The sequence below is a fragment of the Mesoplodon densirostris genome, chromosome 8 (genome assembly GCF_025265405.1).
Source record: "Mesoplodon densirostris isolate mMesDen1 chromosome 8, mMesDen1 primary haplotype, whole genome shotgun sequence".
Taxonomy (NCBI): Eukaryota; Metazoa; Chordata; class Mammalia; order Artiodactyla; family Ziphiidae; genus Mesoplodon; species Mesoplodon densirostris.
The window spans coordinates 92,786,849-92,814,726 of NC_082668.1; the positions used below are offsets into that span (position 1 = coordinate 92,786,849).

At 43.9% G+C, this 27,878-nt stretch overlaps 1 protein-coding gene across 2 annotated transcripts in view; it reads right to left on the reverse strand.

The window, feature by feature from the left end:
- WIPF1 (WAS/WASL interacting protein family member 1) overlaps positions 1-27,878 on the reverse strand; it is a 120,980-nt gene that overhangs the window by 24,150 nt on the left and 68,952 nt on the right. The window contains exons 2-3 of one of the 2 annotated variants that reach the window (XM_060106188.1): positions 2,495-2,653; positions 779-867 (exon numbers count right to left, since the gene is read on the reverse strand). In XM_060106188.1, coding sequence (XP_059962171.1) covers positions 779-829 — 51 coding nt within the window. In that variant the 5' untranslated portion in view covers positions 830-867; positions 2,495-2,653. The remainder of the gene's footprint in view (positions 1-778; positions 868-2,494; positions 2,654-27,878) is intronic. The other variant, XM_060106187.1, reaches the window with a different exon arrangement.

Genomic DNA, 27,878 nt, shown 5'->3' on the forward strand with positions numbered 1-27,878 from the left:
TCTCTGAGCTCCAGTTTCCCCAAGTGAAAAGTGAAGGGCCCATCACTGGGAGGCTCCTTAGCAGCGAAGGCTTCACATACTGGGGGGTGCGTCTGGGAGACCTTCCGTATCACTGCAGGGAGGGCTGCCAGCTTCCTGGAAACGGGTGCACTAACTTCTGAGGACAGGTCCATCAGGGGGTCAGGATGAGCCCAGAGAAGAAATTCCTTAGGAAAGTACACATGGAACTGCGAGGATGGATTTAAAGGGCGAAGTAAGTGGGGGGAGGGGGGAGTGGAAGATGGGGGTTATTTGTCAAAAACAGAGTGGGAAGAAAGATGGCGAAAGGCAGAGAAAAAGTAAGTGAGTCTGGAGGACACTTTAATGGATGCATTTTCAGACAGGCAGACTGGGTCTCTGGACTATCTGCCCAGATGTTAAAGGCTAGAAGCTGAAAACAGTGCAGGCTAGGCAGAACTGCTCCTGCCAACTGTCTTAGGCCAGCGTGTTCAAATGAACAGGACATGTCTCCTTGATGGACGAGGCAGAGGAAACCTAACTAATCCACATTCCACGTGTGTCCTACGCATTACATGAGACCTTAGACTACAAAACATTTTCGTATGGTTATCTGCTGCATCCCAGGCTCTGGCTTATTTACTCCAGCACCTGGAAGGCTTACCATATCATTCATATTTAAGCCAGAATGTGAATACACTGAAAACAAATACATGTGTGCCAGGTTCAAGTTTGTTTAGCTTGCTTCATGCATGGGCCATGGATGGGGAGAATCACTCACCAGAGAAAACGTGGGCGGTGGTGGGGGTGCTGGAGGGGGCGGTACGGGCATCCTGGACAGTTACACTTTCAGCAGTCTGGCTGACAAATCTGTAAAAACAAAAAGAAACAAAGCACCATCATGTATTAGACTTCTTAGTAATACTCCATCCTAATCTTCCTTCCCGCTGTCCCGTCAAAGTGGCAGCTATTCACGAAGCCCAACTTTTATAAGAGGTGGAATTCCTTTACGGCATGGCTAGGATGTTACTATTCTGGAAGGTGGTTAACAGGGAAGGCTTCTCAGCCAAAGTGCCTGGAGATCCTGGAAGCAAAATCCAGTGCCTCATGCTGCTCAATCCCACCACCACCAAAGCAGGTTGGGGGAAGGACCCTGGCCTGCTGCCCGAGTAAGCTGGGAGGTTATTAGGAAACTGCTAGAAATGTATCCTGGCCAAGTCCGATGTTCAAGTGGCTCCACTTCACTTATCTCCATGGCGCAGTCCTCTCCACTTCTCCCGCCCCCACCCACTCCATGCCCTCTCTTTTCTTCTCCAACATTCCTGACATTTCTTCTCCACTCTGCTGCTTTTCTTCTCTGAGATTCCTGACATCTGTCTAGGTCTGGGTAGCACCCAGGAATGCAAAGATGAATCTATATTTCTATACTTGCCCTCAAAGTTCTTACAGTCCTCCGGGGAAAGGAGATGGGAATATGGGAAGATAAGATGGGCAAGGAGGCTGGATTCCTACCTCTATGCTACTTGGCGTTTCCTTACAGGATCCAAGTGGAAAAAAAGAGGGGAAAAAAGAGAGGAGGAATCAAACCTCTGATTCTGGGCTGTTTACTACAAATAGGCTTCCTTAGAAAGGCTTATCTGCAGTCTGATTGCTATGGGGACAAAGGGAAGGCCAGACTCCGTGGGGTTGAGACAGCGCAGGGAAGCCCTGGTGGGTAGCAGCGGCGAAGGGGGCAGCCTGGCAAACATCAGGGCCTGAAGAAACAATGGCGAGGACATGCCCCCAGAGTTGTGCCAGCAATGAACCCTGTCTCCCTTTTCCCCAGTCCTCGGAGTCCCATCCCTGGGTCTAAGCAGAAGCCCCAGGCCGCAGCCCTCACCCACGTACTCACCCCTCAGTATCCCAGCTTCTCCCACCCAGATCTTGCTACTCCTGGATCAGCAGCGCTCCCAGATTGGCAGCGGGGCATCACCCAGAGCTTTTAGAAACATCAAATCTCAGTCCCTCTGCCTGCACTGCATTTGTTTCAGCATTTTAACAAGATCCCTGGGTGATTCATATGCATTTGAGAAGCCTGGTGGTAGAGGCTTAAACCAAGTGAGCAGCCTGGAACACTGACCACCTGAATAACATTGTTTCTGTGGAACATGTGTCCTGAATTTCAAACCTCAGGATTATCTTTTATTTTCAATAGTCTCTTAATTGCAGAAAACAACCTCTTAGAATTTAAAGTATTAGGGAATTCCCTGGCGGTCCAGTGGTTAGGACTCTGCACTTCCACTGCCAGGGGCCCAGGTTCGATCCCTGGTTGGGAAACCAAGACCCCACAAGCCACGTGGCACGGCCAGAAGAAAAAACAATTTAAAGTATTAACTTAGTTCAACCACTGAAAGTTAACGTGGAAAACTTATACCTTGAAACAAATACAGATGACCCTTGAACAACGGGTCCACTTAGATGTGGATTGTTTTCAATAGTAAACATTATAGTACTATACCATCCGTGGGTAGCTGAATCCGAGGATGCAGAATCCGGGTGCCGAGGACCCGTGGATAGGGAGGGCTGACTGCGTGCAGAGGGTCGGTGCCCCTAACCCCCGCATCGTTCAGGGGTCAGCTGTTACTTTCTATAGAAGTTTTGCTGGATGGCTTGCTTTCTGTGACAGAAACGGAATGGAAAAGCTAAGAGGACATGGCCAAACTTGTCAAAGCTACTGGAAGACAGGAATCAAGAGAGCTTCTGACAGTTCTATTCTGAGTGCCATCTAGAAAATGAAATTTAAAAAACTCTAGAGCAGCAAGAGCTGCTTTCATCTATTAACAGTCAATTGGATGATAAAGGGCACTTTATTTCTGTCGTCTTGAATACTTATGACCACACTGCAAACTAGCATAATTCCACTCATTTTACAGAGGAGGACGCTGGGACTCAGAGGAATTAATAACTCCCTGAAAGACCCGCGAATCTCATTCACATCAAGTCCTTTTGATCCCTGCTCTTCTTAAATAAGCATTTTTAGGCAGGTAAAGGGCTAACTAGTACTGCAGCTCACCTGTAAACCCGGTCAGGATCCGGTTTTCAATAAGAGCCTGTCTCAGACAGCGGTTCTTTTAAAATCTATTCCTTACATTGGGCTTTTCTGGGTGACACCAATCGGTCCCCCATGGGGCTACACAGGCAGTGTAATAAGGAGGGCTGGGGGGCCTGTGTTTGGAGGCCTATGAAGGGGGTGCTCCAGCTGCAGGGGCACCTCCGGAAGCCTTAGGGTTGTGTCCTAGGACCAGGAGGAAGGATGGGGATCTGAAACGGGATTCAGGCCCAACTAACTGTCAGAGCTGCTATGACCAAAGCAATTGTCTGAACAGCTGAGGAGGCAGCTAACCAAGGAAGGGGTGGCCGGGTCCACCCAGAGGGCCCGAGAGACGGGCTCCATGGGACAGACCGTCCACATGCTCAGTGGATGAAAGGCCCCTCAACACTCCATTGTGTCAGGTTCTACGCTCACCAGCTAACCTGCCATCCTGTTAATCCTAATACTGAGGAAGAGGTGGATTCTGATCAGCTACCGGGAACCTCTTACGGGTTTGGTTCTCATAAGCCAGTCTCTGGTTGCAAAGATCAAATTGAACTTCTGTATGCCTTAGGGGCCAGATGACGGAACAGGGACACTCTCAGGGGACTGCCACCCTGTAAGGCCTCTTTAGTCTAAGTATTTTACAGTTTTCTGTCGTTGCTGTTATGGCTCTCTCTGTGCATTAACTGACTTATAAATAAACCTCCGGAGCACAGAGGCTGCGCCTGCCCCTGCCCCGCCCCCTCCGATAAACAACGGGGAGAGGATCTGCGGGTGGGCGCTCTCACCTTTCCCAGGCTGAGCTCTCCTTCCTCTCACTGCTGCTGCTCCCCCTACCCCCAACCCTCACTCTCCTCCAGACAAACTCCCACGCCCACCTCCACACTGAAAGGTGATTCCAGAGGCCTCCATGGTCTCTTGGCTTCTTGCTAGCTGAACAGCGGCTGGTCTGGACTTGTCCAGGCTGGGCCTTGAGGGAAGTTTGTGAGAAACCCCAGACTCCAATCCTGCCACCCCAGCACACGGGTCAAAGAAGACCAACCTCATGCCCCCAACGCCGCGCCCCCAGCAGGCCCCCTTCTCGGCTGTCTTACCACCAGACCATGAACTCCATCCGGTCTTCCCAATACATGGCACAAAGCAGGGTTCTCACTAAATATGTGGGACTGGAAGAGCCAGGTATCACACAAACAAGCCATGTGCTGGTCTCTGGAACAGCTCCCAGCATCAGCCCATGTGCATCCCAAGGCCTGGGCAAAGAACCAGTCCAATGGCAGAGGGGCTGGCTAGCTTGAAGGCTGGGTGCTTGCTTTCCTGACTTCATCAGGGCAGTAGAGCCCAAGACCTTGGGAGAGCAGGGACTTCCCTGGTCTCCTGGAGTTGAGAGCCCATGTCAGAAGCAAGACTGGGCCTGACTGTAGGGCCTCAACAGCAGCCTAGATCCTAACGGACAGGCCTTCCTAGCCTGGATCTTCACATCCACACGGTCTGTGGACAGAATTCAGGGGTTCATGAACTTGGATGAAAAAAAGGACATATTTATTTCCCCTAAACTCTAACTACAATGTAGCACTTCCTTCAATTATGAATACAGGCCACAAACCACACCTGAAACCTTTTCACCAACAGCTTTTCCCATGATATTTTCACATCACATTCTCACACCATATTAAAATTGTTGCAGATCTCTTTTGAAGTTGTGGCAATGAGCTGCTGCTAGATCTTGTATCTATTTCACTGTAACTAGTTGCCTTGGTAATCCTCTGTATTTTGTTTTATGCATTTAACAACAGTCAGAAAAGCAGTCTGACTTTTTTGGGCTTTACCAGACACTAGCGTGGCCTATGAATGAAAAAGTTTAGAATCCCTGTGAGAACATGAGTCCTGGGTCAGGAGAACATGATTTTGAAACTCTGCTCTGCTGCTAATAACCTGGGATAAGACTAAGCTCTCTGAGCCTCCCCTTCCCATCTGTTAAATGGGGGTACGAGGCGGATGAAATGAAACAGTACAGCAGGCCCGGGTAGAGTAAGCCATCAACAGACGGGTCCAGAGCTGTAGCCCCTGAGGTGAGCATGCGCCCTGCTGGTGTGAGTACCGCTCGAGCATCTGGCAGAGGACGACCTGGCCTGGTGACTGAGCTGAGGCCCTGGCTTTGCCCAGAGTCCTGTGTGGGCAGGGCTGCCCCCTGGGCATGAGGCAGCCTGAAGGCTTGGCCTCTCACATTTGGTTCTTCCCTTGGGAGATAGGAGCGCGGCAGGAAAGGCAGCTCTGTACCCAGGTGGGAGGGGCCCTAGAAGGGAATCAGTGACTAGGGCAGGGGCTCCCAAGTGTCAGCCATCATCTCTTGCAGGGGAACCAGGCTCCCTGAAGTGGGAGGATCACGGCCCTACCCATCTGCTGATCCTTGCCCTCCTACCCTCCCCTGACCCCAGGCACAGAACTTCTAACAGTACACACTTTTGAGAATTAATTGCTTTTAGAGAATCATTTCACTGTTTAAATACTTTCATCATAGAGAGAAAGGTCAGACTTTTCTAAAATGTTCACCTTGTGTGCTGAATTTTATGTGCACAAGGAAAACCACATGGATAGAAATGGGTTTTTTGTTTTCACACACAGTGTTGTGGACTGAATTTATATGTTGACGCTCTAACCCCTAGTACCTCAGAATGTGACTGTATTTGGAGAGATGGCCTTTAAAGAGGTGATTAAGTTAGAATGAGGCCATTAGGGTGGGCCCTAATCCAATATGACCGGGGTCCTTAGAAGAGGAAGAAACACCAGGGATGTGTGAGCGCAGAGAAAAGGCCATGTCAGGTCACGGGGAGAAGGTGGTCATCTGCAAGCCAAGAAGAGAGGCCTTGGGAGAAACCAAACCTGCTGACACCTTGATCTTTGACTTCCGACCTCCAGAAATGTGAGATAACAAAATTCTGCTGTTCGAGCCACCCAGTCTGTGGTACTTTGATATGGCAGCCCTAGCAAATGATAAACACAGTTTTAACAATACATGTTATCTATCATGTCTGCTATCCACAGTGAAAATTATAAGATAATAGCTTTCGAATAAAATCCACCAACTGATTTCTCACCCAAACGATCTCTGGATTGTCTGTCATACATTAAAGAAATTAAAAGTCAACCTGAGGGGGGACTTCCCTGGTGGTCCAGTGGTAAAGAACCTGCCTTCCAATGCAGGGGACGCAGGTTCGATCCCTGGTAGGGGAACTAAGACCTCACATGCCGTGGGCCAACTAAGCCCGCACGCCACAACTACTGAGCTTCCGTGCCTCAACTGGAGCTTGCATGCCACAGACTACAGAACCCACATGCCCTGGAGCCTGCATGCCACAACTAGAGCAGAGAAAATCCACGCGCCACAACATACAGCCCACATGCCTCAACTAAGACCTGACAGAGCCTAAATAAATAGATGAACAAACAAACAAATAAATAAATAAAATATATATTTAAAAAAATCAACCTGAACCCTAGGGAATGTGAGTGATTACCAAAGTTTTATTTAATAACTGAATCCCTAAAAACATCAACAAATTTTAGATGGAAACTATTGAGATGAGGGGAGGGATCTACCAATAAACCTTTCAGAAAGGAATTGATTCTTTGGGTTGAGAGAACAGAGTACAATATTTTACATAAATGACTTCAAAAATCCACTAATTGGCTCTTCTTTGTCACCTACACACACGTAGATATATACACACAATATACATCAATATTTAGAAATTCTGGAATTTCCTATTTCTGTGAGAGACATGGATGGTTTTGTTGGTTTTACTACACTTCTAGTAGGTCAGCATCATGGTTTAATGATGCTGGACAGTGGACAGCATCACACACTGACCCTAGATCAACCAGGGCAGCTGGTGGCCCTGAGCCATCTGCTAAATGTGTAATACTGGTTATGAGGAACACCTTGTGAGAAAGAGTGAATTGCTCCCCACCCTACAGCAATGTATACCCCCAACAGCATGGACAACTAGACACTCAATCAGAGTCCAGAGTTCAGTCCAGAGTTGCCCCAGGAAACTTATGCTTTCTTCTTCAATATGCTCATCTAAGAAAGCAGAATTATCTCTGAATGTAAAATGATCAAGAGAACTGGCAAGTTATTTAAATAAACTGTTTCTTAGTTTCTTCCAACCAATGTCAAATTCATTCTAGATTATGCCATGTGAGGCCCACACTATAGAATGACAGGAAGAGGGGAGAGATTTCCAGCACTGTCCAGTGAAATAATCCTCAGAAGGCCAGCCTCTAATCCTGAAGACGTGGGTGTGAATCAGCCAAGTTCTAGCAGAGAAGATAAGAAGCAGGTTTATCCAGTTATGTTTTATCACGATTTTGGACCATTCAAAAATATAAAGCATTTTGCTATGCAAATCTTGCCAAAAGTCACCCTTAAATACTATTGTACCTAAAATGAATGGGAGAAAAGTAAACTTTTTGTTTAGAAAAGGTTGAATTCATCACTGTGTGTGGGGGGGGGGGGCGGGGCGGGGGGGGTACAGGGAAAGGACATAATAGAAATAATACAATTGAAAAGATCCTAACGTCCAATGTTCTCTTGCCCTCATTACTTTCTATTCTCTATCTTATTTTTATTTATATTCCTTGATATTTTACTTTATATATAATGCTCTTAACTCATTTTCATGTATATATTCCTTGTGTGCGTCTTCAGGTTAGATTTTTGAGAATTTTTTTCTGCTTCCAAAAGTAGCATATATTCATTTAGAAAATGATAAACAATATAAAAATGAAAAGATGAAAATAAAACACGACAGTTGTATTTAACCACTGAAGGAAGCATTTGATAATAATTAAATATTAGGTGAAAAAGGGTTGGGGTTGATAATACCCAGAGATAATTCTTGTTAACCTTTTGATGTATATTTTTCCAGCTTTTATACACAAACACACACATACCTCTTTGTATCTATACAAATACACACATGCACAACTGTTTGACCAATAAATATTAACAGAAGGAAATTTATAATACATACAACTCGACAGTGTTTTAATAAGGAAAGGCCCTTATATTCATATCGAGTTATTGCAGCCATAAAAAAAATGATTGCAAAGGCATTCATTATAAAGGTAATGAATCTACTCCAAGTTATACCGTTAAAATAAAATCATTTAGCAAAAACTCAAGCTGCTGCTAACATTGGTAGTTTGGGGATTCCTACTCATGATTATTTTGGGTTCTATTCTTTAGAAACTCCTCCATGAGACAAACTTAGTTGGATGTGTTTAAGATCTGCAAACCATCAGAACTAATTAAGATGAAGTTGGCTTTGTTCTTCAACTTCCTGTAAAAATGCTCAACAGGAAAATTGATGCTCACAGCAAACCACAGCCATCCTGTTTCTTTAGCAGTCTTTTCACAGCTGCAGTTGCCCGTAGTTTCTATTTTCTGATACCAGGCCCAGCGCAACAGCTCAGTGCCCCACCCCCAAGCCCGGCATGTCGTTTTGGCCATTTTAGCAACTTGTAATACGTTTGCATAAAGTTTGTTTCTATTATTGTGACTCTTCCTCTCCTCAGACCAAGCTCCGGAGGGCTGAAGGCAATGAGGCAATCAATGCAAGAGAAGAAGCAGAAAAGGCTGCTCAACCCAAGAAGAAGCCAAAGGTAGAGAAGAGAAACAAGCTTTCCTTTATAAGCAAAGCAACTGCCTCACCTAGTTCACAGTCATTGTTCTTCTCAATCTGAGCTGAACGTGGTACGCGCGCTTGCTGTACACGGGACCCCTCATTTCTCAAAATGTACTTGCTCTTTTCTCCGTTGATCATCATTTAAGGCAATAGCTTAAGTGAATTCTGCTTATGGGCTGTCTTCTCAACGGTAAGGGTTTGTGTCTCTGCTGTATTTGGAGGGTCCTTGGCTATTTCAGAAACACTTCTTTTAGATAAAGAGTTGGATAATTTGGGGAGTAGGGGGAATTTTTCAGAGAAGACATTTTGAAGCATCTACAATGTCATGACGATCAGAGGGGAGCTTGGACACAAACCCACAATTTTATTGTAAGAGTAACTGCTGGGGAAATAAAGGTTGCTATGAAGTAAAATTATTTTTTTAATACACTGTCCTACATGTTTAATTGAAAAATTAGTGCAAATTCACAGACAGCTAAACCCTCTCAAAAATGAGAAAATGAAGGTACACCTACTTGTCCTTGTTTAACTATGGGAAAGGGAAGAGAAATCTTTTCTACTTTATCCACTTAACTAAAAAGTACCAATTTGCCTCCCACAACTTCCCATCTCTAACAAGTACTGGTTGTTTTTTTTGTTTGTTTGTTTGTTTTTTGTGGTACGCGGGCCTCTCACTGTTATGGCCTCTCCCGTTAAGGAGCACAGGCTCCGGACGTGCAGGCTCAGCGGCCATGGCTCACGGGCCCAGCCGCTCCGCGGCATGTGGGATCTTCCCGGACCGGGGCACGAACCCGTGTCCCCTGCATCGGCAGGCGGACTCTCAACCACTGCGCCACCAGGGAAGCCCTGTTGGTTTTTTTTAGTACTCTCTTTAAGGGCCTCAAATCTCAAAACTACATTTCCCTAAATCCTCAGCACCACATTTAGTTTTACCAGAGGATTAAGATCTGCCCCTCCCTGTTCTCCACTACACACACACACACACACACACACACCCCACACACACACTCATGCACACATACTCACAGCATATAGGTCAACAAACTCAACATATTTTATTCATTTAACCATTGAAAGTGTAGCCTTATAATATAAGCAGAAGAGTCACCACATTTACTTCTGAAAAGGTCAGAAGACTTAGAAAGGACATGGTCTTACCTGAGATTATTCACTTAAAGATATTTACTGTGGCTGTGACATTTAAAACAAAGCATTTGTACAATCCCAGATTCTCAGGATTAGGAAAGGACATCTTGTGGCCTCCTAACTGTACTTACGAAAAAAGCGCTTGAAATTACAGTTAGTTGTTAGTGGCCTTGGGCAAACTGCTTAGCTTAAGTCCAGTTCCCACGATAAAATGGCGAGAAGGGTACCGACTCAACAGGACTATTCAAGAGTTAAATGACATTTTTTTTCCTTAAATTCCATATATATGTGTTAGCATACGGTATTTGTCTTTCTCTTTCTGACTTACTTCATAGCACAGGGAGATCGGCTCGGTGCTTTGTGACCGCCTGGAGGGGTGGGATGGGGAGGGTGGGAGGGAGGGAGACGCAGGAGGGAAGGGATGTGGGAACAGATGTATATGTATGACTGGTTCACTTTGTTATAAAGCAGAAACTAATTTTAAAAAAAAGAAGAAAAAAAGAGTTAAATGAGGCAAGTGCTAAATAAGTATTAGCATTTAAAAAAAATAAAGTAAGCAAAAGTCAAGAGCCTAACATACAGTGAGCGCTCAATAAACATTGTCTTTTCCTTTTTTTAACCATGAGAAAGAGAAACCACGAGCTGATGATGTAGCCCACATGTGCACACCCATGCAAACTTCTGCATTACAAATGAATGGCAAAGGGAGGTGCATATAAAGTGCATTTTAAATTTCTCAGAAAAGCACACTAATTAAGGCATTACTTATTCTAGTATTCTTTTCTTCAGTTTTAATTTTCAGGACTCAGGGTTACAAAATACAGACAGAGGTATTTGATAGTCCGGGGTAAATGCTCTTTTCAACAATAAGTAAATGTATGACAATTTGGAAAAACAAAAATGAGTCAAACCTTAAAGCAGGAACGAATCACAATTTAAATAGCCAGAAACTCCCAATGAAAATGACGTGTTCATGAAGTGTTAAGCAGACTTCAAAAGTGCATAAAACTTGAAAGGTCCAGGAATTAGGTAGCTCACTTCCTCTTACATTTTAGCACAGGTTGGGGAACTTCCTGCCTATAGGGCAGATCTAGAATTTGATTTTGTCAGCGATCAGAGTGAAATTGCTGCTGGACCCCAGGGAAAATTCTTCACCATGGGAAGGTCTCTGAATACTGCAGTTCATTCAGAGTATGTGTAATCCTCAAAAGTTTAGATATTAGAGTAACTGAAGAGCTGTGAGCAATTAACCAACAGGTGAACTTTTCAAAGAGCATCAGAAAACAACCTAGGATTTTAGATAAATCATTTAACCTCTTTAGACTATAAAAGGAGAATTTTGACTAAATGATGTTCCAGTTCAGAAGCAACATAACTTTATGAAGTTAATGCATAATGTTAAACCCACAGCCCAAGTGACTAGTAAGGGTATGGTTTCCACACTAATGGACCTCAAAATCTTTTTCAGGCTTCTCCTCTTCCTCTCTCACTATCCTGTCTTATTCTTTATCCTGCTTTCCCACTATCTTTCTCTCTACCAAGCTGTCCTACTTTTCTTAATTAGAACCCTCCTACAGTCTTTTCTTCGTTTTACCACTTGTCTATTTTCTGATGTATACACTAGTTATGCCACTGAATTATTTAAAAGAACTTATACTTATTGACCAAAGTTGTATGTGCCCTCTTAACTTTTTAAAGCTTTATTTTATATTTCTCCATAGGGTAAAAGGAATATAAGTCAAGTTGCTTTTTCATATATGCCCCAAAGGAAAAAAAAAGCATTTTTTTGATACAAAAAAGTTTCCTTAATCCTGCTCTGTAGATCTCTGGGTATACCGTTTGAAATACGAAAATTACAATATTTTATGTCAAAATATTAATCATATTAAATGTAACTAGTTACAATGAATGCTGCAGAATTTGATTAGCAATAGTAATTGTGCACCGCACTGTTAGGATGTTGAACAGAATGATTCTAAAAGACAAACTGTCCTAAAAGACTCTGCTTAGAAATGATTTGGGATTTGAACTTAAGTAACAGGTTTGTAGCAACAGACTGGCAAGAGCTTAGCTCCACGGTACTTTCCTTTGGAGCTTCCAGTGGCTCCTTTTGCTTTAAAAGCACTTACTGTTGCTGGCCAAAGTGAGAATTCAAAGGCAGTCATGTGGACAATTGCACCATCCACCGAAAGGATACAGTTACTGACATAAACCCCCATTTTAATGGCAGAAAAAATTCCTGTGGATCCAAACTTGCCCAGTGGTCAGGAAAGATTCTCCTGAAAATCTCGCTTACATTTTGGTTCAAAACGCAAGATCTAAATTGCCCACAATCACTATAGCAGTGAAACTAGTCCTGTGTGCAACAGGACTCGACCACATGGTACTCTACTGAAAAATTAAACAACTTTACCTCAACATACTATGCTCCATCAAAAGCCATCGAGTCCTTCCCTCTAACTGAATAAAGGAAATACATTTAGTTTGAATATAATCTTTCTTACCGTTAAAGGATACTGCAGGAAGGCATGATCAGGGACGCAGGCAGACAGGGAGGAAGCAAGATACGAGAGAGAAAACCGTCCCTGAGAAAGGCATCATCTTCTAACGCAAACGTGGGGTCGTTTTTGGACAGCCATTTTGGACAAGCTCTGGCCTCTCGTTAAATGTGACACACTGAGTCAGAGGCAGACATCCTTCTGTGGTTATTCACTTCCTGTCTGATTAATTTGTTGCTTGTTCCTTCCTCCTTTTATGCAGAAAAAAAGGCTAGATGGGTTTTACTTCAGAAGCAAGCAAGAAAACCCCCCTAAATTTGGAAAAATTAAATGTTTCTCCTTCCCACCAGGTGTAACATACCTTTTGGTACAAGAGGAGACACGAGGAGATGAGCACCTCCATCTGGTCAACAGCCCAACTATTTCTAGACACCTCCACAAAAACAACTGCTCATGGAACGTGAGATGCCTTCAAGAAATTCCATTTTAAAGCATCACTCTCGATATTGATGATAACATTCAGGAATAAGGGAAAGAGTCGCTCAAGAACTAAAAGCTCTAAGCAGCACTAATAAATAACGTAAGTGATCCTTCCTCATCTACAGAGCTGGGTAGGGAGTAAGTTACAAACGCAGGTGAACCGAGCTAGTCAGGTGTATGAAGGCAAATGAGTTCTGAAACGTAATTTTGGTGCCCAAGTCAGGATAAATGATATACAGGCACAACTCATTTTATTGTGCTTTGCTTTATTGTGCTTTGCAGATATTACATTTTATTATTTTTTTAACAAATTGAAGGTCTGTGGCAACCCTGAGTCAAGCAAGTCTATTGGCGCCATTTTTCCAAAAGTATTTGCTCACCTTGTGCCTCATTTTGATAATTCAATCAATATTTCAAACTTCTTCATTACTATTATATTGGTTATGGTGATCTGTGATTACTGATCTTTGATGTTACTACCACGACACGACTACCACAGACGATGATTATCACTTGAATGAAGTGTTTTTAAATTGAGATATAGTTGATTTACAATAGCAATAAAGTAGTTTTTAATTAAGGTATGTACATTTTTTTTAGACATGATGCTACTGCACACTTAATAGCCTACAGTAGAGTATAAGCATAACGTACATGCACTGGGAAACCAAAAAAAAATCGGTGTGACTTGCTTTATTGCGGTATTCGCTTTATTGCACCTGGAATGGAATCTTCAGTATCTCCGAAGTAAGCCTGTACAGCTCAAGTCAGCTGAAGATCAGAGCTTTCTAAGCCAAAACGTTTTGTTTCCGTCCGCCACACTTAATGGGGTGACAATAACTCTCCCAGAGGATGCTTGACAGAAGCACAGAGATGATGAGTACGTAAGGAGGAAACTCAGATTCCTCACTCTCAAAGGACTCTAAGAGGTGGGCAGGAGATGGAATACAGGCAAAAAATATTATACCGAAACCTTGAGAAGTGTATAAAAATCTGAAAACGCTCAGAATTTTTTCTCAATCCACCTGAAAGGTTCAGACTTATATTTGTGACACACACCGTGTACCTGTGAGAAAACGGTATCAGCTGCAAGAATGAAAAACTGAGGCACATTCTGGAGAAGTACTAGGATAGCTGACGTCCAAGGTTCTTTTAACTCTCAATTCTTTGAGATATGAATCTAGCTTCACAAGGAGTTTCATGATGCCAAGCCACGGCAGAATTCCTAGAAGTGGAGCTTCCAAGGATTAGTGACCTAGAGTCTTCAACTTTGCCTGGTGCCACTTGATGGTACAGACTTTATTCTTCTCAACTAACGTAGGGCCTGGAGTCCAAGGGACACTCAATACATGAATAAATACATGCAGGCCTGAGGCTGGACAGAGGTGGAGGCCTGCAGCTATTATCTCCTTCGCCCTCCACTAACCTCGGGAAAACAAGAGAACTTGATCACCTACCAGGTAAATGCCTGAGTGACTCTTTGGGGAAGTCTAACTATAGTTGGGTCTAAAAAGAGAACATGGGCAATAGGGTGATTTTTCTATGTATTTACAGAATTACTTTGAAGTTCTCTAATAAGTAATGTGCCCCAAACACACACACACACACACACACACACACACACACACCCTAGGACACTACAGTTCATGACTATTCTCACCCATTAGGAAAAACTCAACTAGAAGGGGGTATGTCACTTAGAAGTCTGGAGCCTGTGAGACACACAAGGGAGTAGTTGTCTAGGGTTTGGGTCTATTTCATCTTTAATGAGAACTTGTAAGCACAGTCAACTTTGGACACATTTATGAGGTGTCCACTATGCACCATAGACATAAATCAGATAACGTTCCTCCCTGTTTAAAACCCTCCAACGGTCTCTCATTTCACTTTAAAAATCCAAGGTCTGCCTAGGCCCACAAGGACCCACAAGATCTGCGCACCCCCCACCCCGTACACCCAGCTCTCTGACCTCATCTCAAGTAAACTCCCTCTTGCTAATTTCTTTCGTCTTTCTGTTCCTTAAATGCACAAGGTCATTTGCATCCTGGCCCTGACACTTGTAAGCCCTCTCACCTGGTACACTCACCTCCCTGGTTCCTTTTCATTCTCCAGTTGTCAGCAAAAATGCCCCCTCTCGGGGCTTCCCTGGTGGCGCAGTGGTTGAGAGTCTGCCTGCTAATGCAGGGGACACGGGTTCGAGCCCTGGTCTGGGAGGATCCCACATGCCGTGGAGCAACTAGGCCCGTGAGCCACAACTACTGAGCCTGTGCGTCTGGAGCCTGTGCTCCGCAACAAGAGAGGCCGCGATAGTGAGAGGCCCGCGCACCGCGATGAAGAGTGGCCCCCACTTGCCACAACTAGAGAAAGCCCTTACACAGAAACGAAGACCCAACACAGCAAAAAAATTAATTAATTAAATAAATAATAAACTCCTATCCCCAACATCTTAAAAAAATAAAAATAAAAATAAAAATAAAAATACATGCCCCCTCTCATGTCCCATCTCTACTCCCACTTTCTTTTTTACCTGGCACATGTCGCCACCTGGCATGTTTTCATTTAATTGTTTAGTTCCTTGCACATCCCTCCCCACTAGAGCTCGAGCTCCATAGGACCTTGTTTCCTGCAGTCGCCTCAGCATCTAGAACAGCATCTGACTCCTGGTAGGTGCTCAACAAATATTATTTGTTGGATGAAAAAGAAAAGCAATCTCTCTTAAAAATTCTACCAGAACATAACATTCGTTTAAGAGCCTAAGGCTGTTCCCCCTAAAGCAGTGACTAAGGAATGCCAAGGCTAGACTTGCACTTTCTTGTTGGGAATCTGCCAGGGAAAGGACACTGGAGATGAGCAGTAAACCCTTTAGCCAACCGGGGGGCTTGGCAATGTGTGCAGAGTCTCCTGCAGTGCAGTGGTTCATGTCACTGGGCAGTGGGGAAGAGGAAAATGGGTTAGGAAAGTTAAAAACAAAGAAATCATCCCATCGGAAAGGAAGGGGAAGAAATTACAAGATAAAGGAAATAAGGCAGGAAAAGATGGAGACAAAGGAGAGATCATGGTGGGCGGGGGGCGGTTCCAACTGCATCACTGACAAAGCGGCCTTGGAGGCCACCCTCTGCAGTGGGTGTAGGTGTTGGATGTGAAAGCACTTTCTGCCCTTCCTCTGTGCCCCGGTGTTCCCAGATCCGCGTCAGTTTCTCAGAATAAGGAATTTTAAGGCCGAATGAGCCTGCAGAGATCAGAGTCCACACCATCATTTACAGAAGAGGAAACGGGGGTCCAGAGAGGTTAAGTGACCTGCCTCTGTCACACAGCAGGCAGCAGCAGAGCTGGTGCCAGAAGCCCGGTCTCTCTCTCCATGGTCCGGTGTCATTATGGCCTTAAGCCTCATTTTAAGTTCAGAGGAGGATTTCACTTAATTCCTCTCTATAAGCATAAGCAGAGGTGGAAGGAAGAGGGGTAGAGAGAAGGCTGTGATGTGGAGGGAAGCAGGTGAGGGTAGGGTTTGTATTGCTGTTGGGGATGTTATTATAATCAAAGGCCGAAGAAAAGTGGATTGAGACCCCGAGGCGAGTAAAGATAATCACAATTCTGGACTTCAAAGAGAATTTTAAATGTGTATATCACCCTATTCAATACATAGACCAGTCCCAGCCTAATGACAGAGTAAAACAATAATCAACAGTCTCCGGACCAATCAGATGAAGAATCCTCCATGTTAATCTACAGAAACAGAAAACGAAGGACGGACAGAGATTATAATACAACACGGTGGTTCTCACCAGTCTGGGTAAAGCCGTAAAGAATCACAGCCAACGACCCTCCTACGGTGACCCCAAATCAACAGAGACTGAGTAAGGGCAACAGTGACATGTATAAAATACAAGAACAATTGTTTTTTATAATTCTGGTTTTTCAAGTTGTGTTTCCATGACTACCTGTTATACTTCAGTATTTCCCTGGTAGTAGAAACATATTTTAGAATACTGTATTCCTTCCATTCTAAAACACCACCTTCGTCAATAGCAAAATACCCCCCTTATAGCTTTTTCGGGGGAAAAGGAAACAGTACCAAATTAAATGTATGCATTTATTGTAAGAGAAATTCTACTTGCAACTTGTTAAAATATGGGAATTATGTGATTTAAAAGAGCAGAAACAAAGGAATTACCTTCTTCCCCATAAACTTATCAGTACAGTTACATAGAGGGCTGATCATTTAAAAATAATCTCAGAAACAGAGAAATTAAAAACAAATTTTGTACTATTCTATGTCCTGCTAATATAAATTGGTATAATCTTACTTGGGGAAATATTTGCAATATATTTCCTTATGTTTTGGCAGCTCAGCATCCACTGACCCTACTTACAATGATGTCCTTCAGTTTTCTTTTTTTTTTTTTTCTTTTTTTTGCGGTACGCGGGCCTCTCACCGTTGTGGCCTCTCCCGTTGTGCAGCACAGGCTCCGGACGCGCAGGCTCAGCGGCCATGGCTCACGGGCCCAGCCGCTCCGCGGCATGTGGGATCCTCCCAGACCGGGGCACGAACCCGCGTCCCCTGCATCGGCAGGCGGACTCCCAACCACTGCGCCACCAGGGAAGCCCTGTCCTTCAGTTTTCGTTTGGAGATGCATCCGTCTGTCCCTCCCTCCCTCCCTCCTTCCCAGACCCTGTGGGTCCAGAGGAATTCACTCCCATTCCAGATACACGAAGAGCTGGCTCATGGGATCCTTGCATTCACGTGGCCCCGGAGACTTTTTTGGTGATGGCCTATGACCTCATCAGAACCAAGGGAATTTGTGGCCGGAGGAGAGGACTCTTCCTGAGGGACGAGACTGGAGTTGGATCTGTGAAGATGGAGGGGCTGGAATTGGCTCACTCATCCTCTCACCCACATGGGGTTTGAAAATGAGACCAACGAAGTGGGGAGCTGGGGATGGAGAAAACCCAGCTGTTGACGTTGTTGGCTGAATCCATCTATACCTGAAGCTAGTTCTATTTTGGACTTTTAACTTATACTAGCAAATAAATTCTCTATTTTGTTTAAGCTGGTGTGATCAGGTTTTCTATCACTGGCAATACAAACACTCTTACGTGATACAGAAATCAGTACTAGAAGTGAATATGGAATGTGACTAACCCTAAAATGTGCAACTGGCTGACTTAAGGTTGGATGACAGCTAGTGCAGGCTTCCTGCATTAGGAGGTTGACCATCCTGGCTATGTGATGGTAACACTGCTGGTTATGGTGCCACCTATTGAATCCTGGGTCTAAGACCACAAGCCTCCTGAAGGTGCACCATTAAAGGATTCGGAGATGAAATTTAGAAGGTTGGAGTGTGTTGGCTACTTGCAGCCTTCAGTGAGAGCCACAGGAAAGAGATAAACTTAGGATGAAACTGATTGGAAGCCCAGAGGCAGGGAAAAAGGGCTTTGTTAATAGAGGCCTTTTTTTTTTTTCCTGTGAGGTGCAACCAAGATGGTTGAAGAGTCAAATAATCTGGAGCTCTGTGGGTTTAAAAACCCAAATTCTCAACACTATGCTAACATTAGATAGAGCAAGGCCAGACAGTAAGCACAATATCAGGAAAGAAGTTTGAAACCTAGGAGAAGCCCGATTCCCCATCGTCTCTCCAAAGACACTGTGGTCTCTCATCTGAGCAGAAGGCCCATTACATTCATTGTGATACACTGGTTTCCATCTCAGGAGCAAGGAGTAAATAATTAGTGGCTTCACCACCTCAGGCCACTGTTTCAAACTGTACCTAATCAGAGGCCACTAAATTTGGGAGTGGAGGATGGTTCATTTGCTGGGAGACAGAAATGCCCAGGCTTGGCTTCACATTCAAAGAGTACGACTCAACACAATCCTGAGTTTTGTTCACTAGTCCATGGAGTTCAGGCGTTAGAGAATCCTACCATGTTTTTAAGTCCTAGAGGATAAAGCCCCAGAATGGTCGAAAACAGTTTATGATTGCTCAAATCCTAAGGCAATCCCTAGATCCCTGAAGCCAGGAGAACAGGGTGTAGGCCGTGGAACAGGTGCAACCCTGCTCTTAGAGACGGCTCTGAAGGCAATAGATAAGGAAGGCCCACCCAGAGAGCAGAAGGAGGTTAAGCCACTGGATGACCAAAGTTCTCATTCTGTTGCCACACAGCTAGAGTCTGTTCAGTAGGTTATAAAATATGCTAGAGACAGGAGACCAATGTCTCCGCTCCTTTCCCAAATGGACGTTTAATTGTGAAATTCTTCTACTGCTCTCCCTCCACCATTGTATACTGGGTGTTAAATTTATAATTTAGCACTGGACCGTGAGGTACTACATTCAGTACTGACGGACAAGACTGTGGAAAGTATGCACTCGGCGCTGGACTTGGACTTGGATTGGCCACCTATTTTGGGGAGGAGGGTGAGTGTGATTTATTATGTGGGAGCATTTTTGAAACTGTATGTGTGGGAAGATGTGTGTGTGTGTGTGTGTGTGTGTGTGTGTGTGTGTGTGTTGGACAGGTAAATAGAGTATACATTGGTTGCTGTGGGGCTGTCCAGCATCCATTCTTCTGAATTACAGTAGAGCCTCAGATCTGGGGAGAGAGACATGCACTGTTCTCCACTCCTGCTCTTCTGGCTTCAGTTGGGCTAACTCTACCCGGGCTCCAGGAATGGAAAGTGACCAGCCCTGGCCAGTTAGAGCCTGCGGTTCTCTGGCTGCAGTGACTGGTTCAGAGATGAGCATGTGACTACTTCACACCAAGGAGATGCAATGAGACTTTTTCTAAGATGTGTGGGGCTGGGACTGGTGGTATGACAGCCACACTGTACACACATGGAGACTGAGAATGAAGCCCGTGCAGTGAACAAGCTGTGAGAGGAGCCTGAGACTAAGGGATAAATAGGAGTTTGGGATTAACAGATACACACTACTATATCCCACTCCTGGGCATATATCTGGAGAAAACTCTAATTCAAAAAGATACATGCACCCCAATGTTCACAGCAGCACTATTTACAATAGTCAAGACGTGGAAGCAACCTAAGTGTCCAGTGACAGAGGAATGGATAAAGAAGATGTGGTATGTATACACAATGGAATACTACTCAGCCATAAAAAAGAATGAAATGATGCCATTTGTAGCAACTTGGATGGACCTAGAGATTAGCATACTAAGTGAATTAAGTCAGGGAAAGACAAATATCATATCACTTCTGTGTGGAATCTTTAAAAAATGACACAAATGAACTTATTTACACAACAGAAACAGACTCACAGACATAGAGAACAAACTTATGGTTACCCAAGGGGGAAGAGGGTTGGGGAGGCATAATCAGGAGTTTGGGATCAGCAGATACAAACTACTATATATAAAATAAACAACAAGGTCCTATCTTATAGTACAGGGAACTATATTCGATATCCTGTAATAAACCAAAATGGAATGAAAAAGAATATGTACATAGATATATAAAACTGAATCACTTTGCTGTACACCTGAAATTAACATAAAATTGTAAATTACTGTACTTCATTAAAATAAATAAAAATATGAGGCAATTGGAAATTTGAATATTGATTGACATTTAATAATATTAAGATTATTGCAAATTTTTAAGCATGATAATGTTATTGAGGTTATGTTGTTTTCTACAAAGAGTCCTTAAATTTTTCGAGATACATACTGAAATATTTGTGGATGGAAAGGTATGATGTCTAGGTTTGCCCTGAAGTGAAAAAGGGGGAAAATAGCTAGAGGTTTAAAGAAAACAAAATTGGCCAGAGATAATCATTCCTGAAGCTGCGTGAGGCATACGTGGCAGCTTGTTACAATGTTCTGACTACTTTTCATATACATTTGAAATGTTTCTATAATAAAAAGTTCAAACAGTAAAATAAAAGTGACTCGAGGCTCACTCCCTTCTTCATCCACTAGAGGCTGTTAAAGGGGTTTGCTCACTCTGTTATAATCATGCTCAGACCTGGGAGTTACAGAAGTTACCTTTTTCTCCTCAATAATGATCTCTTTGGTTGATAGATGAAATGGGACAGAGACTGAGGGCTCCCTTATACTGATTCAGAACCCAAGTAGCTCTTCCTAGAAAAGCATTCAACTCTCAAAATTGGAGACCCTCTTAATGGTAACAAAAAAGCAAAAATCTAAATTCCAACCAACCAACCAAAGAACAAAAGAAAGCAACGCTCCTCCTAGATCAGCACTGTCCAGTAGAAATAATTTGAGCTATATGTGCAGTTCTATATTTTCTACTAGCTACATTAAAAAGAAAAAGTTAAATACTAATAACATATTTTATTTAACACCCTATTTCAAAAATATTATCATTACAACATGTACTCAATAAAAAACCTATTAATTAGGCATCTTGCACTCTTTTTTCCTATTAAGTCTTCAAAAACAGGTGTGTATTTTACTATGGGTGACATTTCAAATGCTCAAGAACCGCTACCACACTGGACAACACGTCTCTAGATGGTGAGGGCCTGGTGGGAAGGAGCCCCGTCTTATCCTAAATGATTTAATTAAAATGCAAACATTTCCCAGGTGGTCACCAACATTCAATACAAGTGGCCCCCAGGGGAAAAAACCACGTGAGATATAGAAAAATGTTTCTTACAACTCAAGGGGCCAATGGGTGGAAAGCCCTGTTTTCACATCCTGCCATGTATCTGTTTGCGCACACACCCAGGGAGAAGCTGCTGGAATATGGATAGCCGTGTGTTCCTTCTGGCTGCCAATCTGGTTGCTAATCATTAGGTATGAAGCCCAGGATGGGGTCTCTACAATGATTTCTGGGGTGGGGACAACAGCCGTATTGTTCCCTGTTCAGTCTTCTCTCCAGCCATATGGCTGGTGACTCAGTGTCTCCTGCTGGAGAATAGAACCATGTGGACAAGCCCTTCCCTGGGCTCCTCAGGAAAAAAGGCTCTATCCAGCTCTGCACCTTTGGGCCTGATGGCACTCATCTGAAGCCTGAAGGAAGGGCTCACTGACCCGAGACTCCCCCTGGGGCCCCCTGACTCCAAAGAAGCAGCGCCAGGCTAGTGCAGCTGCTAAGTGGAGAAGCAGACCCAGATCCTCTGCACGGGGACAGGAAATGGGGGTGTTTGTGGGTGTCACAACAACGGGGAGGGCCTGTCTGGGATTCAGACCAAGGATGCTAGACAACCTGCAATGTACCAGACTGTCCCACTCAATAAAGAACTGACCCGCATGACCTACAGAGGTCCTGTTGGACACTGATGTAGGTGAAAAAACTGTTTAGTTATCTGAGCCGAGAACTTAACTCCATTTTACATACAATTCAAAGTAATTATTGCACTGCTGTATTAGTCCCTGAATTTTCCAGTAATGCAACTGTCATGTAAATGAAATACTATGTTTTGCTCAGCTTTTTACCCAGAGTTGCTCATCTCTGCTGGAAAATGTGTCCCAAGGTATCGCCACTTGCGGTACCTAAGTCTCTCTTACCCAAATTAGCCTGCAGCTGCAGCTGTCCCACTCACAGTGATTATCAGTGTAGCTGCAAACCCCTGACCACTCCATTTTCTTTGCTAATCAGTTGTACCCGATCACTTACAAATCGAAGTTATTTTATAATAAATTACATTCCTTTCATTTCTCTTTTTAATTACAGATAAAGATTACATGGATCTGGGGGGACATGATGTGTGAGGTCAGATTATTTCCCTGGTGAAGGTTCACTGAAGCTTGTGAAGGGGGCATTAGAAAATACTGTTATTCAAAGTGAGCCCAGGGTCAGACAGGGCTGCAAGCCACTGCTTCTGTGCATACCCCTGACTGAGCTCCTTTAAAGTCAGGCACAGCAGTTTGATGGCTCTGCTTGTCCAGCCTGGGAAATAAAGAGAGGAAGCCATGGGGCCCGTCACAGCTGCTCACCTATAATCCTGGGAGGGAATCTCACACTTTGTTTCCCAACGGTCACAGCTGCATGCGGTGCTTCTTGCCCCTGTTTCTCAGCAGGGCTGCTTCTCTCAGTGGCTTGGCTGAAACAATTTGTTCTACTCGAATGACCCCAGATTCCATCTGATTTTGCCACTTCAAGAACTTTCCACCTCCCATTTGGCTGCTCTGGAATCTCCAAATGACTGACTGGGAAAAAAGACTGTTGGAAAAACACTTCCAGGTTGTCTCTAAAGGGATGGCCGCCCTATCAGACAACGGAAATGCCTCCCGCTGGACCAAATGCACGTACGTGTTCCCTCAACTCCAAACATAGGTCCAGGGGCAAGAGACCAGAAGAGGTGCGACCACAAGGTGATATGCTCTACCATTTTGTGTGTGTGTTTTGCTCGTTTTGGTTTATTGGGTTTTTTTGGTTTTGCTCAGTGCTGACTAAATGACTCTTCCCCTGCTGCACGGAAGCTGCTTAATTCAGTCTTGGATCATTTCATCCTGTTTGAGAACCATTCCAACGGAATGGACAGAGTGATGGCTTACATAAAAGCAACTCCAGGACTACGTTTAAATATTGACTAGTCTGAGAAGAGCAAACCACAAAGCCTTGAGGTGTAAAAACCACAGGTGGTTTATGTTTTGTAGGACACCCTCAGGAAGGTAAATGGACATAGTTAAAAAAAATCAAACTGGTTTCTCCCTGCCTCACCCTTACCTACCACCATTAAGGAATAAAAAACAAAATAAGACTAAACGGCAATTAAACAGAACCCAACCTGGGTGTCACTCTTGGCCTTGCGGTGGCAGCTCTGTCGAGCAAGGCAAACATGTAGCTGTCTGGGTTCCATGGCTAAGGTCAAGCGTAATGGCCGCCGGGGCCACAGCTCCTCCCAGCCCGGCCACCGCCCCTCTCGGTCACCACAGCTGCTTCCTTCCAGATTCGCTTCTCCAACTCCAGCTCTTCTGGCCCCATGCTCAACCTCCTGGCCAGTCTTCTCCAGCCAGAAAAACAAACGCACAAAGAAGACTATTTCCTAGGAATCAAATCTTCGATGATCTTTTATCTGCTCTCCCCATGTACCTGTCTCTGACCTCACGGCTGACTGGGGAGCCGGAACGCTGCGAGGGCTCCCAGGCAGTCACTCAACACTCAGTATCCACTGTGTGCCAAGTGCTGTTTTAGGTGTTGCGGATGCCACAGGGATCAGACAGGTGAGATCACACAGTGATCTCCACCCTCACAGAGCTCACGTTCATATCTGAGTTGATGACGTGATGGAAGGAAAACAATTTACCCCCCACCCCGTTCCGTGCCGCACAGGTGTTACAGAGTACCCAGGTCACTGCCAGAGGAAGGGCTAATTCAGGCAGACTCTAGTGTAAACGTATAGTGCACCAAAGTCCTGGGGTCATCATTTCGATTTGAGAACCATTTCCATACAAACATACTTGAGGGCACCCTGCCAGGCCAGCCCACAAAAGTCTACTTAATTCACAACATGACTAAACTAAAACTTTAGTTCCAATTCTTCAAGGGAGAGGACTCAGAAGTGATGGACGGGAGAGGGCTCAGAAGTGATGGACGGGAGAGGGCTCAGAAGTGATGGACGGGAGAGGGCTCAGAAGTGATGGACGGGAGAGGGCTCAGAAGTGATGGACGGGAGAGGGCTCAGAAGTGATGGACGGGAGAGGGCTCAGAAGTGATGGACGGGAGAGGGCTCAGAAGTGATGGACGGGAGAGGGCTCAGAAGTGATGGACGGGAGAGGGCTCAGAAGTGATGGACGGGAGAGGGCTCAGAAGTGATGGACGGGAGAGGACTCAGAAGTGATGGACGGGAGAGGACTCAGAAGTGATGGACGGGAGAGGGCTTCATGATTCTCTGCTGCGCCAGCCTCAGCCTCTGCCCCATTCCCAAGCCGGCCCTACACTTTGCCTTGACTGCACTCAGGACATAAGGGGCTCCTGTCCCTAAGTACTTCTTACCCAGAAGTCATAATTCCCCTCCACAGGGTAAGATGACCTCATCAAGATGTCAGGAGGAAATCGACTTGTTGCCTTTTATCTTTAAAGACAGAGGAGTTGTTAACCCAAACGACATTGAATTTAGTGGACGTTTTGTTGAGAGAAAGGAAGCCGTTTGGTTGGAGGGAGATGCTGTACAGTACAGTCACACTGTCTAGGGTAAACTTTCTTAAGTTTCTCCTACTTTTTTTTTTTTTTTTTTTTTTTTTTTTTGCGGTACGCGGGCCTCTCACTGTTGTGGCCTCTCCCGTTGCGGAGCACAGGCTCCGGACGCGCAGGCTCAGCGGCCATGGCTCACGGGCCCAGCCGCTCCATGGCATGTGGGATCTTCCCGGACTGGGGCACGAACCCGTGTCCCCTGCATCGGCAGGCGGACTCTCAACCACTGCGCCACCAGGGAAGCCCTCTCCTACTTTTTATAGTTTTCTTCCTTCACTTAAATATATATATTTTTTCTTATGAAAAAGTCATACATGAAAAGTTTAGAAAATAGGAATAATATAATTTTTAAAGTGACCCATTAGTACTCAGAGAAAACCAGTTACCATTTTGGAGTTTCCTTCCAGTCTTTTTTCCTCTCTGTGCGTGCATCTGAAATGGAATCATACTGTATATATATAGTTTTATACTCTTCTTTCTCACACTTCCCTGTGTTATTAAATATTATCCTAACACAATTTTAATAGTTGCATATTTCATTTTTATAGATGTTCCATTACTATGTAAATACTCTTCGTTGTTAGATATTTAAACTGCATCCAATTTATTATTACAAATCCTATTATGATTAATACACTTGTATCTAAATGTTTGTGGTCCTTTCAGATTATTTCCTTAGGATAAATTTATTAGAGTACAATTACTAGAATGGAAGATATGAAGTTTTTCCTTTTTCCTCTTGATACATGTTGTTATACTGTTTTCTTAGTTTTAGCATTCATATTCTCACTAGCACCCATTTCATTTCTTTTCAACATGTGCTTTTATCACTTTTCAAAATGTGCCAGTTTGATAGACAAAAAAATTGTATGTATGAGAGATTTTCATTTCTTTGATTATTAATGAGGTTAACAATGTTTTATATATATTTATTGTCTTCTCCATTATTAGTATATCTTTCTCCATTAGTTATCTGTTATCTGGATTTTTTTTTAAATCACAGGGTTTTAATCTTTTCCCTTATTTCTTCCACTTTTGAATTTAAAGGCCACCTAAAAGCTCCATGACTTTTCATAGACAAAATAAAATGTTCTGACCACTGGGGGACTGGGTGGATAGCAGTGACCATTTCTGTGTGTTTATAAATAAGATTTCATAAATCCAGAATCACCCCTACTCCCAACAGATACACATTTACAAAAGAATTCCCTGAGATTGCAACTGTGGATAATTTTGTGCAGCCTCTGAGAATGTTCAACGTCTAAGAAATGTTTCCATCCCATACCGGGAGGAAGGAGCAGGACATCCGGGCACATCTGACCACGGTTCTTCCTGTCTCAGAGGCAGAAGTAGGAATGCCCTGATTTATGTTACACACGTGCAGACATGTGTAAACCTCTAAAGTCTGAGTACAGAAAACCACCATTATGACCCTGAGTCACCTTATTCCATTTTTCACAAGACCAAAGTTCCCAGGAACTAAGGAGTAATTTAGGCTGACCTAATGAGCATCCAAGCTTCTGTTATGTTTGTCATCTTCCTTAGTAATTCTGAAAATATTCTGGAAAAACTAAAATCTAACTTAGAATTTTTTTGATTGAAAACTTGGTGATAAAAACCTTTCTGAGCCTAAGTTATTCAAAGTAACTACAGTTATCTATTTGATGATTCACCGGAGGACCTGGGCTGGAATGACATTCTCCCGTCTCCTTTCCACCTGTGTCTTACCAAGTCAAGAGCTATTCCTTACTTAGTACAGTTTTCTCTCCTGGACTTAGAAGATGCTCAATATGTCTAAATGAGAAAGGTAGACAGTCTGGGGTAAAGTGACTGGCACAACACTAAACACTCAGCAACATCAGCTATCATTACTATTGTTAAGTGAGCTAAACTTCTCCCCAGTTAGTGCTACTTGGTAAAAGAGGGAACACAGCAGATGAAGTGGCTCTTTTTGTTTATAGAGGGATAATTCAATGTAATTTAAGAATAAAGAATTTACTCTATGTCATAGTTGAGAAAACCTGGGTACTCGTAATTTCAGAGTCTCCATTTTATATTGGTTCTACAGCTCATTTTCAAGTCTACTTAGGCCTATTTCAAAAAGATGGCATTGATCTACACAATTCTCTTTTACGAATGCCTCTGCTTTTTTGTGCAATTTCAAATATCACTAGACTTAATGAACACAAATTCAGAAAAAATGCCCCAGAAGCTTCCTAAAAATACCATTTCTCCTAAAAGTTAAGGAGAAACAGGGATTCATAAATTGAGTTTATGTTCACTGCCTTGTTTTCATTTGAGCTGGAGAGGCTCCCTGTCAACTGCAGGTTAGAGCTCCAGGAGGAGGATGGAGACCCCAAATCCTCCACTTCAGAGAGCAGGCTTATCTTCAGTGCACTAAGAAAATGTCCCAAAGCCCTTGGGGACTGTCTCACCCAACTGGGAAATGGAAGAAAGAACTTCTTTTCAAGTCTGCTTTATTCTAGTGGTTGAGGAGTGCAAAAAGAACAGTAATGGTCTGTGAATGTTTTCAGAGGTGGCACATAATGAACTGAAAGAAAGCAGGCCTTGAGACAAGATCTGGGGTCTCTGAGCAAGTGAGAAAACAAAATGATTCCTATCATTAGGCCCAGGTTCAGCCACCACAAGATGGGGGACTCAGACGGGAAACACAGTTGTGCCCAGAGTCAAGTAAAGCTTCAGCAGAACCGAATACCACACAGAAAACGCTTTGCGGATCCAACTCTTGTTGGCAGGGAATTCACGGAAAACCAATATGAAGGTCACCAGTGTGAAATTTTATTTTCCAAAGTACAAAGGCTTCTGAACACAGAACTTCCTAGTCATCCTAGGTTTACTCCTACCTCGTGCAAAATACTCTGTAG